Source organism: Rutidosis leptorrhynchoides, chromosome 5 (genome assembly GCF_046630445.1).
Source record: "Rutidosis leptorrhynchoides isolate AG116_Rl617_1_P2 chromosome 5, CSIRO_AGI_Rlap_v1, whole genome shotgun sequence".
Taxonomy (NCBI): domain Eukaryota; kingdom Viridiplantae; phylum Streptophyta; class Magnoliopsida; order Asterales; family Asteraceae; genus Rutidosis; species Rutidosis leptorrhynchoides.
Genome location: NC_092337.1, coordinates 125,331,763 through 125,347,367, shown reverse-complemented (window position 1 = coordinate 125,347,367; position 15,605 = coordinate 125,331,763). Strand labels below are relative to the sequence as shown.

General features: G+C 34.6%; 1 protein-coding gene across 1 annotated transcript; it reads right to left on the bottom strand.

The window, feature by feature from the left end:
* Nucleotides 1-4,315: 4,315 nt before the first annotated feature.
* On the bottom strand, nucleotides 4,316-8,754 carry LOC139849001 (uncharacterized). The gene is made up of 6 exons (XM_071838678.1): nucleotides 8,635-8,754; nucleotides 8,512-8,573; nucleotides 5,450-6,182; nucleotides 5,277-5,344; nucleotides 4,960-5,122; nucleotides 4,316-4,741 (listed from the first exon to the last, which is right to left on the bottom strand). Exons 1-6 carry the CDS (start codon nucleotides 8,752-8,754, stop codon nucleotides 4,316-4,318), a joined length of 1,572 nt encoding a protein of 523 aa, XP_071694779.1.
* Nucleotides 8,755-15,605: the final 6,851 nt, after the last annotated feature.

Sequence of the window (15,605 nt, the reverse complement as noted above, 5' to 3'; positions counted from 1 at the left end):
CAAAAATATATATTGCAAAAGCATTTAAAAAGGGAGTAATGAAACTCACTATACTGTATTTCGTAGTAAAAATACATATGGCGTCATTGAACAAGTGCAAGGTTGGTCTCGGATTCTCGAACCTATATTAAGTATATATATTTATATGCTGGCCAATAACTGTCTCACAATTTAGGTCAGGTCATAGTGTATCACAATCCTAATGCTCGAGATTATCATGCAAAAGTCAATAAAAGTCATCTTATCCAAAAATGACTTCCAAAATCTATATATGTTTATTATATAACTTAAATACAGTCGTTATATATATTTAATAGATTTTATTAGAATAAAATAAATCATTTATTAATAAATAAAATTTATATTAAAATTTATATGTAATAAAATATACTTTTATATATCTTAAGTAATAAAATTTATAAAGTTCACTTAATATCATAAAATATAGTGATATGTATTATTAATGTAATTATATTACGTGTGGTATAAATATCTTTGTATCACATATTTATTTGATAAAATAATACTAATAATAAAAATAATGAACAAAAGTTGTATTATTTTGTAATAATAATAATATTAATTATTTTAATAATAGTAATTATAATAATAATAACAATAATAATAATAACATTATTTATGTTTATTAATGATAATAATAATTTTTAATAATAAATAATATTATTATAAGCATATTAATGATAATAATAGTGATAATAATATTGTTGTTATTAATAATACTAATATTATTCATAAAACGATAATTTTAATGAATACATTTTCTAACAATGATGATCTTAATAATAACAACACTTTTTAATATTATCGATAATAATAATAATAATAATTATTTTATTAATAATACTAGAATGATAATAATAATGATATTTTATAATAAGAATGATATTTCTATTGAAAAAGATAATTTTAATAAAAATAATAGTTTTAATATTAATAATACTTTTAATAATAATAATAATAATAATAATAATAATAATAATAATAATAATAATAATAATAATAATAATAATAATAATAATGATAAAAATAATGAAATCGATATTTTTCTCTTAAATCAATATCTTACAATATTTTATTTTCATCATGATACCTATACTCATTATTTCCTAATTGATTTGTTTAATAGTTTTTAGTTCTCTTTATATCGTATTCATAATAATGATAATAATATTATTCATAATAATTAGAGGATTCTAATATCAGTTTTTATGATAATGATCTAATAAGTATTATAATAATATTAATAATAATACTAATACTTATAATAATAATAATAATAATAATAATAATAATAATAATAATAATAATAATAATAATAATAATAATAATAATAATAATAATAATAATAATAATAACAACAAATAATAATAATAATAATAATAATAATAATAATAATGATAATAATAATGATAAAAATAAAAATAACCTTAATAATAATTATGATAGTAATAATAATAACAATAACAATTTTTAATGATAATACTTGTATTAATAACGATAATGATAATAATAATATTAATAATAATTATTAGATAATAATAATAATAACGACAATAATAACGACGATAATAATAATAATCATTTTATTAATAATACTAAAATTAATGATAATTCAGTTGGCTATATCTTCTAAACCGTTCATCAAAATCATACGCGTTCTAAATGAAAAGTTATTAATTTTTCGCCAGCTTTCCAACGACATGCATATCCTATACCTTATCTCAGTAGCATATGTATCAAAATCATGATTCATCAAAACTATCTAACGACTAAATTAAACATACATGCATGCATAATCTTATCTACTCGAGCACTAGTCAGGGATACACTATTAATATATATAAGTTAAGTTATGAGTGCTCACATATCAATATTGTGATTCAATATTGCAGGAAGTACGTAGACGCAACGGAGATGATAAACACTAGGTTGACCTTACGAGCTATACCCCCGAACCATACCCATAACCTCCTTAGCTAACCCATAGTTTCCTTAGCTCTATCCCTCTCAAAACTCATTTTTAAAATAACTAGATCATGACCTCGTCGTAGTATTTTATGTATAATACTACTAGTAATAATACTCTTAATCATAAGATTAATAATAATATTAATCTTGCTAGTAGTAGTAGTAGTAGTAATAATAATAATAATAATAATAATAATAATAATAATAATAATAATAATAATAATAATAATAATAATAATAATAATAATAATAATAATAATAATAATAATAATAATAATAATAATAATAATAATAATAAGGATAATAATTATAAGTTATATTGATACGGAATAAAACTTGAATGAAACTGGACCAGCTCGAACGCGTTTTATAGATGTTCTCCTCACCTAACCCCCATGCGATCGCATGGGGTTTGTATGGGTGAGCCATGCGATCGCATGGCTAAGGGATCTTGGTCACATTTGCTTTTTACTATGCTGCCGACACTTATATTATTAATATATTTAAAAAATTAATTTATTGTATAATTATTTATATATTATATTATATTTACGTGTATAGTTAAATTGTAATTTTAGTTCCGGTAGTTCGTACGTTGGAAAATGGTTTATGTCCAAGTTCTGGTTTTTCAAACGACGTTTCGTACGCTTATAAAACTTGTAATTTACGTTACGTGACTCGTACCCTTGTCAAAATATAAACTAAAATCATTGATAAATTATGTTACACAAAGTATAACTTATACATTTGAGTGTTATGGTCATTTTCTTCTGTAAATCGTCGTTTCGATATATATATATATATATATATATATATATATATATATATATATATATATATATATATATATATATATATATATATATACACACACATATATATAAAATAGTATTTTTAAATCAAAACGTTTATAATATTATGTTTTATCATTTGGTAAAAATATATATATATTTACATACATATTCATTTAGAATATTTATAAAATTTTGAAATATCTATTTAATAATATTTAGTTTTTCAAATACTAATTATATTTCAAAGTAACATTTTTGATCGTTTACATAATAGGAATCATCATATCATATAACGTTTTCATTTTAAAACTTAACTAAATATAGTTCATTTATGTGCTAGCGTTTATTTTAACTTCTTAACGTACTAATTGACATATCTAAATATCAGTCGAATCACTAAGCAAGCGTTACAATCGTTTACTTAATTAATTTGAAATAAAATGTATCTAATATACATAAACACGTTTCAAATATACATTGCAAGTTATCTATATATTCAACAACCAATATTCCAACTCACGTTTATTTAATCAAAGACATTTTAAATGCTCAAGTTCTATTATATCGAAAAACGTTTTCGTATATTTGAAACTAGATCAATTGATTATTATGTAATTTAGTCTTCCACTAACTTTTGTCTAACTCTCGTTATTTGACACTTTTGTTCTTACTTGTAAATCACTTTACATTTATTCTGAATACCGTTAAAAAGGAAAGGTTTCCTAATTCAAAGTGGACCTCACAACAAAGACTCATAATCATATAATGTATCTGATAAATCAATCATTTGATATTATCTTCTAATTCCCGTTGATAAACATATATTGAAACTAATACGTTTATGTAAAGTATTATTCATCAAATACTTTGTTAACGTTCTCAAGTCATATAATAGACTTCATAATTTATTTTCATATCAATCAAACCGTTTAATGTTTTATTAATATTTCTCAATTTAATATTCACCCATATATATATATATATATATATATATATATATATATATATATATATATATATATATATTTATATATATATATTTATATATATATATTTATATATATATATATATATATATATATATTCATGCATGTCTATTTACACATAATTGTTCGTGAATCATCGGGGACAGTCGAAGGGTAAATGAATACATGAACACAGTTCAAAGTTTTTGAGATTTTAACATTACAGACTTTGCTTATCATGTCGGAAACATTTAAAGATTAAATTTAAATTTGGTCATAAATTTCCGAGTTGTCACATTAGCAACACTAAAACCACATGCCACATATAATAGACAATATTCATTGTCAACACTTACATTGGGAAACTGAAGCGTCAAAATTTCTGTCTGACCTATTAAATCTTGTTTATACAGTGTCAAGATACCTTGAGGCATAAGTTAAGGCTTCATCCGCAACATACCCCTCAGCAATAGAACCTTCCGGTCTAGCTTTATTCCTGACATAATTCTTCAACTTTTTCATGTATCTTTCAAATGGATACATCCAGCTCATGTAAACAGGACCACCTTAAATAGCCTCTTCAGGGAAATGCACAACCAAATGAATCATTATGTCAAAAAATGACAGAGGAAATATTTGCTCGAGCGAAAACAAAATGTTTATCAGCTGAGTTTTGGCGGTGTCCATGTCAGAAATCTTCATGGTTTGAGCAAAAAGTTGCTTAAAGAATAAACAAAGCTCAATAAGTGGGTTTGAAATAAATGAGTCTAAGAAAGCTCGTAAACCAATCAGAAGCAACCGTTTCATCATTAAATGATGATCGTGAGACTTGAGCCCTGATATTTTGGTATCATCATCAACGACTTTAGTTCTAAAATTTGAGCCATAGCCATCAAGTAATTTAATACCCCTAATGAATTGACAAAATAGACTTTGATCGGCAGTTGAAAATGAGTACTTAGGATGAGGTTTTTCTTCCTTTTCTATTATTACCTGTTGGTTTCATCCACAACTCTGAACGAATGCCCCACTCTTTTAACACCTTCCTTGCCTTAACGGTGTCTTTCGATTTTTTTCTTTTGCATTAGCAAAGTATTCAACAAACTTTCGCACAAATTTTTTTTCTATATGCATGACATCCAGATTATGTTTCAGTTCAACATTAGACCAATAGCTAAGCTCGTTGAAGATAGATTTCTTACTCTAATTACCCTCAACTGTCTCATCACGTCTCCTTTTCTTCCCCCATGTTCCGGATGTTTCCCCGGTTCACGTTGCAACGCTTTTCTAGAAAATGGTCTAAGTTGTTCTAAGATCTCATCATTAGTTCTTCTACGAGGAGGAGGCCTAGTCTCTGTCTCAATGGATGATTCTCTTCCAGGTAAATTTTATGGCCATAATAAACAATTTTAGACAACACGTATACACAAGGAGTGTCGATATTACATGTAGAGCATGCATAATAGCCTTGACCACTTCAACCAGACAAATTACTACGAGCAGGAAAATCATTAATGGTCATTAAAACCGCGGCACACATACTGAAAACACTGTTCGTAAAGGAGTCCTTTGTTTCGACTCCATTAGACCACAAATCTTTCAATTCATCGACCAACGAACGTAAAAAAAAATCTATGTCCTTACCCGGCGATTTAGGACCAGGTATTAACAGTGTCAGCATGAATGAAGAATCTTTCATACAAATCTAGGGGGCAAATTGTATGTTGTCAATACGACCGAAGACATACTATAAGCATTATTCATGTTGCCAAACGGATCAAAACCATCAGAAGACAGCCCTAACCTAACATTTCTAGGTTCGCTTGCAAAATCTGGATATCGTGCGTTAAATTTTTTCCATGATGTACCATCCACCGGGTGACGCATTTTACCTTCTTCCTTACATTGACCAGTAGCATGCCAAACCATATCTTTTGCAGTTACACTTGATTTATATAAACGTTGAAGTCTTGGATTCAATGGAAAGTAACGCAAAACCTTGTGAGCAACTTTCTTCCCCTTCGTGTTTTCATTTTTCCGTCTACTGGTCTTACATGCAGGACAATGGTCCTTTTTGTTGTTCTCTTTCCAGAACAAACAACAGTCATTCTTACAAATATGGATTGCTTCGTATCCTAAACCAATCTCACTCATTTTATTCTTAGCCTCATAGTGAGACTTAGCTATATTAGCGAAAGGAAATGCAGTTGTAAGCAATTGCAACAATTTGTCAAATGATGTATTGGTCCATTTACCATATACCTTCATGTGCATCAACTTTGCCAAAAAATTAAACGCTGACATAAAGTTACAGCCAAGGTATAGCTTTGTCTCGTCAAGTTTATCTAATTCGCTAATACCAGCGTATCTAGCACTTGGTGCTTTAGTTGTGTTCATTGGATCATCGTCATATATGGTTTGTTCATCTAAAGTACTATCCTCACGAAGATCGTTCAGTAAATCATGCAATCAGTCAGTCGGTTAATGTATTACAGGTTCTGTTGGCGGTGGCATAACGATATTTTCACCATGCCATCTCAATATCTTATAACGTTCACTAAACCCGTGTTTATGTATGTGTATTTTAATTGGTTTTGGCTTGTGAAATTCATGGTTATCACATTGTTCACATGGACAACGACATTCTCCTTCGGTATTAAGGTATTCGTTACATCTACGGATGAACAAATCAAGACCTGACCAAAATTCTCTAGAAAAACGATCTAAAGTAGTCCAACTCTTATCAATTGACATTTACTGCATTTACAAAATTACAAGTAACAAATGACATAAACATACATATACAAATCACATATATATTAAGTCAACAAATTAGTTAATAGTCAATCACAATCAAACTTTAACTATGTAAAATATTAAACTAAGGTAAGTGGAGTGTAGAAGGTTAGCTGCCTAACCCACTTTTTGAAAATGTGTCTCACATACGAATGCGTATAAATGATGTACTATTTAAGAAAAATTTGGCAGCATTTCCCCTTAGCCCCCAAATAACTGTATGAAACACATATTCATAGGGCAAAAGGAAAATGATACAGAATATTTCTTATAGTAAATCAAATACACGGCCTCATAACCTAACTGAGACAACACATTCAAAAAGCAGTCCCAAAACGGGGATAATCCGGAATTAATTTCTAAATTAATACTGGACGGGTGACCTACGGTTTAAGATGGGGAATAATTAACATACCTAAACTAACATCATACAAAATATACACAATACATAAACAATTTATCACTAAACTTACAACTAAACTAATATAAACGTAAACATAAACATTAACTTATTAAACTAAAATAAACATAAACAAAGTAACAACTAACAAGTTTCTAACTAATTTAATTTACTAACTAACAAGTAACTAACTTATAAGTTTCTAACTATCAAGTTGTTAACCTAAATTACAAGTTACTAACTGGTAATTAACTCACTAACATTGACTTAACTAACAAAAATCGAAATTAACACTATCAAATAACAATTATCTAAAAAATTATCAACAATTAAAAAATATGTACAAACCCCTAATTATCAACACTAACAACAACCATCTAACTAAAATTGTGAACCTGTAATGACCCAACTTCGATCACCAAACACACCACAAAAAAATTTTTTTAAAGCAAAACAGTGATCTGGCCTAGGGAATTGCGATGTGCGCAAACACCTGCGCGACGCGCTCTAAAGAGTGTTTCCAGGTCAGAACCTAAACCAGCCAACCGGTATCTTAGATAGCCCGTGTGCGTGGTGCACACCTATTCGCGCAGCGCGCTTTACAACACAAAAGTAGATGGCCGGCAATATTATGTATAAACCCATTTTTCCTTCAACAAAAACACTTAAATGTTAACCCATTCAACAACCGACATAAATTACATAGTCAAGGGTTTCGAGTTTACAAAATAGGCACGAAGGCCCTTAATCAAATGTATTACAAGTTTGACCCTTAAATGACAGTTTTAAACCAAACGACACGTGAGCATGGTTTGGGGCTAAACTACCCAAAACAATAGTCCGTCTTCCAAAAGCTATGCCTACGCAACCAACATGGGAATATCTAATTCCCGGCAACCCCTTTCCCTTTCTCCACACTTGCACCTAAAAAGGCAACAACGAGAGGGGTAAGCAATGCTTAGTGAGTTTAACAATTATACATACACATATATAACCCATCTATTTGCAATCCCATCCCCCAAATGCCTCATACGAACTTGTAACTCAAATAGCATATCATCATATTCTTAATGCTAACAATTCGTACACCATCAACAACTTCACATTAGCATATACTCAACGCAATATAATATAATACACTAAACAACAATCAACAAACACAATATGGTTAACCATATGGTGGTACTGGCTCATGGTTCACACCATACGTAATGCTATGACGCTACAGGCTCCTTGGTTCACGCCACTACGCATTTGAGTCATACTCTTTTATAGTACTACCGGCTCCTTGGTTCACACTTTGGCGCTACCGGCTTGTGGTTCACACCTCCTTTTATAGTGCTACCGGCTCGTTGTTCACACTTTAGTGTTACCGGCTCGTGGTTCACACCTTGTACTACCAGCTCGTGGTGCTCGCATCAATCCAAATATCAAGATGTTACCGACTCATGGCTCACATCATGACATTCATCACATACATGTTATGGTACCACCGGCTCGTTGGTTCATACCATAACATTCACAAATAAATACGCCATATATATATACGTATAATTATTCCACTCACCTCATATCCGCAAGAAAAGAGGGCAAGTAAGCACGCACGCTTTGATCATCAAATGAAATTACCTATTACATTATTACAATCGTCAACACATATCCACTTGGACTCACAACCCTCCCAATTTACCACAAAGTGCAATATCCACCCATTTGCACTTTTAATGTTACCCGAAGGTCCAAATTCTTCAAGGCTAGAATCCGCGTTCCCGAAATACGCATTTACACCTCTCTTGACCCTTAAATACATTCTAGCCCATTTCATTCACAAAATCCATTTTGACACCCAAATGGGTCAAACTCAAGCTTTCACTAATTTCACACACAAAACTCTTTAAATCAAGTTCACCAAGTGTTTTGACACTTACAAGTTCAAAATACACAACTTAAACTTTTAAACACAAAACACAACAAATCGGGTTTTTCACATAACCAATCAACCCCTAAACCCCAAATCATGCACCAATTAGGGTTTAAACACAAACAAATCTCATTTATGAACTTCAAACATAAATTAACCTCAAACTCGATTTAGAGATTTACCACAACACTGAAGGAGATGCTAGGAAGCAAGAACACCAAGATTTGAGCTTGATCTAGTGAAAAAACCCACTTGAATCACGCAAGATCTCACTTTCTCACTCTACTCTCTCTCTAAACTTGAATGAGAAGAAGATGAGGTTGGTGTGTGAGAGTAAATGAGTTTTGGATAACCCTTGACCAGTTTTGTGGCCTCAAATTCGGATCCAAAGTGAAAAGACCAAAATACCCACTTTAAAGTGGAATAAAAACGAGATGAGCTGTCAGCAGGTTCTGCGCGCCGCGCATTTCCTCTGTCATGACATTCAGCTAGCATTTATTATATATATACAATATGTACAAATCGGTTTCGGGTCTTACAACTCTCCCCCACGTGATTCGGATTGCGTCTTCGCAATCCAAGCCGCATGACAAGCAGGAAGATACACCAAAACAAACTCCTCGAATTCCCATGTGAAGTTGGAACCCTTTCGATGGCGCCATTGCATTTTAAAAGTCCTCACCTCTTTATTACACAATATCTTAACCTTTTCATCAAGAATGTCAATCGGTTCCTCGACATATTCTAACTTGTTATTCAAAGAAATCTCATCTAACGGCACCCACGTCGAGTCATCCACAAGACACTTACGGAGGTGGGAAATATGGAATATGTTATGAATCCCCGCAAGCTCTTCGGGTAACTCTAGTCTATACGCAACCTCACCAACACGATCCAAGATCTTGAAAGGACCAATAAATCGAGGAGCTAACTTTCCCCGCTTTCGAAACCGAATAATACCCTTCCACGGTGAAACCTTAAGCATCACCATGTCACCCTCTTGGAAATCGATCGGTCACCTACGTTTATCGGCATAAGAATTTTGTCTATCTTGCGCCGCCTTTAATCGAGCCCGAATCATCTCAATTTTACTATTCATCTCTAAAACCAAATCTGTACTCCCGATTTTCTTTTGTCCCACTTCACCCCAACAAACAGGAGTTCGACACCTTCGCCCATAAAGCATCTCATAAGGTGGCATCCCGATACTAGTATGATAACTATTGTTGTACGAGAATTCCACCGAGGGCAAGTGCTCATCCCAACTACCACTGAAATCAATAACACACGCCCATAACATATCCTCTAACGTTTGATTCGTACGTTCGGTTTGGCCGTCCGTTTGAGGATGATAAGTCGTGCTCATCTTTAATTGTGTACCCATATCTTCGTGAAACTTATTCCAAAATCGAAATGTGAAACGAGTATCCCGATCCGAAACAATAGATATAGGAACCCCATGTCTCGATATTACCTCCTTGATAAACAACTTAGACAAGGTCTCCGACGATATCGTTTCTCGAATGGGAAGAAACAATGCACTTTTTGTCAACCGATCAACTATCACCCAAATCGTATCAAATTGAGTCCTCGCCGTCCTAGGTAACTTTGTAATGAAATCCATGGTAATGTGCTCCCATTTCCATTTTGGAATTTCTAACTGTTGCAGCATACCATACGGCTTTTGGTGTTCGGCCTTAACTTGAAAACACGTAATGCATTGTTCAACATACTTAACTACGTCACATTTCATTCCGGGCCACCAATACTCTTTCTTCAAATCGAGGTACATTTTTGTTGCACCCGGATGAATAGAATACTTTGACTTATGCCCTTCATAAAGTAGCAATTGTCGATAATCACCCATTTTAGGAACCCACACTCTTCCTTGAAAGGATAACAAACCATGCAGGCCTAAGGTAATAGATTCTGTTTTCCCCATGACTCGTTCTTCATGCTTGTTGTTAACAAAAGATTCAATTTGTATTTCACCAAACTTTACAAGAAAGTCGTTAGTAATAGTCATGCGTAACGATCCTACTCGTATCGCCGGATGTTGACTCTTTCGACTCAACACATCCGTGACCACGTTCGCCTTACCCGGATGGTAAAGTATTTCGCAATCGTAATCTTTTACCACATCGATCCATCTACGTTGACGATAATTCAAATCTCGTTGGTCAAAGAGATGTTTCAACCTCTTGTGGTCTGAATAAATCGTACACTTTACACCATACAAGTAGTGGCACCAAATCTTCAATGCATGAACCACCGCTGCCAATTCAAGATCATGAGTCAGATACCTCTTTTTGTTTTCCTTCAATTGTCGAGAGGCATAAGCGATGACTTTACCCTATTGCATTAAAACACACCTGAGCCCATTTAACGAGGCATCACAATAAACCGTCATATCTTCTATTCCTTCCGGCAATACTAACATCGGAGCTTGACACAATTTCTCTTTCAACAATTGGAAAGCGATCTCTTGCTCATTTTTCCAATTAAATCTCGCGTTCTTCCTTGTCAACTTCATCAATGGAGAAGCGATTTTTGAGAAGTCTTGGATAACCGATGATAATAACCGGCCAATTCGAGAAAACTTCGAATTTCCGTAGGCGTAGTCGGTTGTCCCCAACTCTTTACCATCTCTATCTTCCCCGGATCTACTTGAATGCCTTCTTTATTCACAATATAGCCAAGGAATTGTACTTCCGTTAGCCAAAATTCACACTTGGAGAATTTAGCATACAACTTCTCCTTCTGTAATGTCTTCAATACTTCGCGCAAATGGTGTTCATGTTCCTTCATACTCTTAGAATAGACAAGTATGTCGTCAATGAACACAATTACCGACTTGTCCAACATAGGTTGGCACACTCGGTTCATAAGATCCATGAATGCCACCGGTGCATTCGTAAGACCGAAAGGCATAACTACAAATTCAAAATGCCCATAACGAGTTCGAAAAGCCGTTTTCTCAATATCTTCCTCACGGACCCGCATTTGGTGATAGCTGGACCGTAAGTCAATTTTTAAAAAATATTTCGCACCTTAGAGTTGGTCAAACAAATTGTCAATCCGAGGCAATGGATAACGATTATTGATCGTCACTTTGTTCAACTCCCGATAATCAATGCACATCCTCATACTACCATCTTTCTTCTTCACGAATAAAACCGGAGCGCCCCATGGTGAAGCACTCGGTCGGATGAAACCCTTTTCGAGCAACTCTTGGGTTTGATTTAACAACTCTTGTATTTTCGTTGGTGCTAAACGATAGGGAGTTTTAAGTCTTCGAATTCATTAACCACCGGAATTTCACGAATGGGTGGTAGCTCCTCGCGAGTATCAACTACATGAGCAAGAAAGGCCATGCCACCACTACTAAGGAAATGACGTACCCTTGCATAAGCGCATAATGGCACAAGTCTCCTACGCCTATCACCATGAATAATTAACTCTCCCCCACTTGGGGCTTTTACACGAATGAACTTTCATGGCATGAAATATCGGCTCTATAACGGTCGATCCAATCCATACCAACCACGATATCAAACCACCCAAAGTCATCGGGATAAGATCGATTTTAAAGGTTTCGGCACCAAACACAACATTACAATCTCTGCACACGTCAACCCCCAGCACCGTCTTACCATCCGCTATTTTGACTTCTACCGGATGACTCAACTTAGCTAGCAGTTTATTAAGCTTATGCACAAATCGTGGAGACACAAATGATAAATTAGCACCGCTATCAAATAGTATCATTGCCGGGTTAGAGTTAACCATAAAAGTACCTGAGACAACTTCATTGGATTGATTGGCTTCATCATTAGTCATCAAATAGTTTCGTCCCCTAGCCGTACTCGCCGCTTTCTCTAGCTTCTTGACTTGATCGGTACGCAAATCGGGACACTCCGATTTTCGGTGTCCTTCTTTTTGACAATAGAAACAAGTAAGTTTTGTTGTTGAGGATGGTTTCAGGCAATCCGAGCCATATGCCCTTTTTTCCCACAATTATAACACGTGGGTCCATAACTCAACGCACCACCTTTCTTCACGCTATTAACACTTTCGGAACCATTCTTGTTCTTTTTGTTTGAAAAGTTCGAATGACTTGAACCTTCAAATTTTCTCTTAGAGAGAGAGAAATCGCTTCTTTTTGGGACCTCCAGTTCGAAACCCCGAGCCAACTCAAACAACTCTTCAAAAGACTTAGCCATTCCCCCACTAATCTTACTTTTCAACTCATCGCTTAAAGTACGATAGAAATCTTGCATCAACATGTGATCATTACCCACATACTCCAGACAAAAATGAGTCTTTGATAAGAAGGTAGACTTGAGAGTAACCAAGTCCATCGAACCTGTCACAAATTTCCCAACTCGTCCCGGATTCTATTAAGGTCGGCTCGAGTTCGGTATTCCTTAAAAAATTCCTTTTTAAACTCTTCCCACGACAAGCTCATACATTGTTCTTCGCCATACAACTGAATTTTATCATCCCACCACAACTTAGCCTCTTCACGCAACATACTAGAACCATATCTTGTCTTCTTCTCGGGAGGGCATTCATCGGTACGAAAAGCCCCCTCGATGTCGGAGATCCAACATGTACTTTTCAACGGATATCTCACCCCATTAAACATAGGAGGTTGAGCATCCTTAAAGTTCTTGTAATGGAAGTCTCGCCTTCCATGTCCACCATTACCATCACCCCCTTCACCATGATGATTAATGTTTCTAGCCTCGAATGCCTCTTCGATCGCGGCATTCATTCTTTCGTTGATTAACTCAGTTATTTGCTCATCAACCGATTCTTGAAAGACCTTTTTGACGTCCACGAGAAATCTCGCTCTTTGACTTTTAAAGATGCCCTCAACCTTAGCCGTGAACTCGGAGTCTTCGCTCGTACCTCCGTTATCGGTATCGTACCCGTTTCTCATCTTCATTCTATAAAACGGAATAAGTTAGACAACGAAACAAACGAAAAAAACATACGTACCACTTCGCCTCATCTTACTCAATACTCATTGTACATTGCTTGTTTGACACAATTTGAACCCGTAACAATAGTAGCTAGTCTTGTTACGTGAGCACGTCGCATCAACTTGCTAGTACAACGTCTATCTCGCTTGATGATTGCAAACGTAAAATAAAACAATTATTATCAAGTTAGTTCGCCTAAGCACAGGCACTAACCCAACCCGGTCCGACCCGTCTCCTACAAGTCCCGCATAAAATGCATACGCAAATAAAGTTTAAGTCTAGGCACCTATCTCAAGTCGCCTAAATCCCTTAGACCATGCTCTAATACTACTTGTAACGACCCAACTTCGATCACCAAAACACGCCATAAAAAAATTAAAGCAAAACAGTGATCTGGCCTGGGGAATTGCGAGGTGCGCAAACACCTGCGCGGCTCGCTCTAAAGAGTGTTTCCAGGTCAGAACCTGAAACATCCAACCGGTATCTGGGATAGCCCGTGTGCACGGTGCGCACCTATTCGCATGGCGCGCTTTACAACACAAAAGTAGTTGGCCGGCAATTCTATGTATAAACCTATTTTTCCTTCAACAAAAACACTTAAATGTTAACCCATTCAACAACCGACATAAATTACATAATCAAGGGTTTCGAGTTTACAAAATGGGCACGAAGGCCCTTAATCAAATGTATTACAAGTTTGACCCTTAAATGATAGTTTTAAACCAAATGACACGTGAGCATGGTTTGGGGCTAAACTACCCAAAACAATAGGCCGTCTTTCAAAATCTATGCCTATGCAACCAACATGGGAATATCTAATTCCCGACAACCCCTTTCCCTTTCTCCACACTTGCACCTAAAAAGTAAACAACAAGAGGGGTAAGCAATGCTTAGTGAGTGCAACAATTATACATGCACATATATAACCCATCTATTTGCAACCCCATCCCCCAAATGCCTCATTCGAACATGTAACTCAAATAGCATATCATCATATTCTTAATGCTAAAAATTCGTACACCATCAAAAACTTCACGTTAGCATATACTCAACGCAATATAATATAATACACTAAACAACAATCAACAAACACAATATGGTTAACCATAAACGCTATGGTGCTACCGGCTCATGGTTCACACCATTCGTAATGCTATGATGCTACCGACTCCTTGGTTCATGCCACTACGCATTTGAGTCATACTCTTTTATAGTGCTACCGGCTCCTTGGTTCACACTTTGGTGCTACCGGCTCGTGGTTCACACCTCCTTTTATAGTGCTACCGCATCGTGGTTCAGACTTTAGTGTTACCGGCTCGTGGTTCACACCTTGATGCTACCAGCTCGTGGTGCTCGCATCAACCCAAATATCAAGATGTTACTGACTCATGGCTCACATCATGACATTCGTCACATACATGTTATGGTACCCCCAGCTCGTTGGTACATACCATAACATTCACAAATAAATACGCCATATAGATATATGTATAATTATTCCACTCACCTCTTGTCCGCAAGAAAAGAGGGCAAGTAAGCACGCACGCTTCGATCGTCAAATGAAATTATCTATTACATTATTACAATCGTCAACACGTATCCACTTGGACTCACAACCCTCCCAATTAACCACAAATTGCAATATCCACCCATTTGCACTTTTAATGTTACCCGAAGGTCCAACTTCTTCAAGGCTAGTGTCCGCGTTCCCGAAATACGCATTTACACCTCTTTTGACCCTTAAACACATTC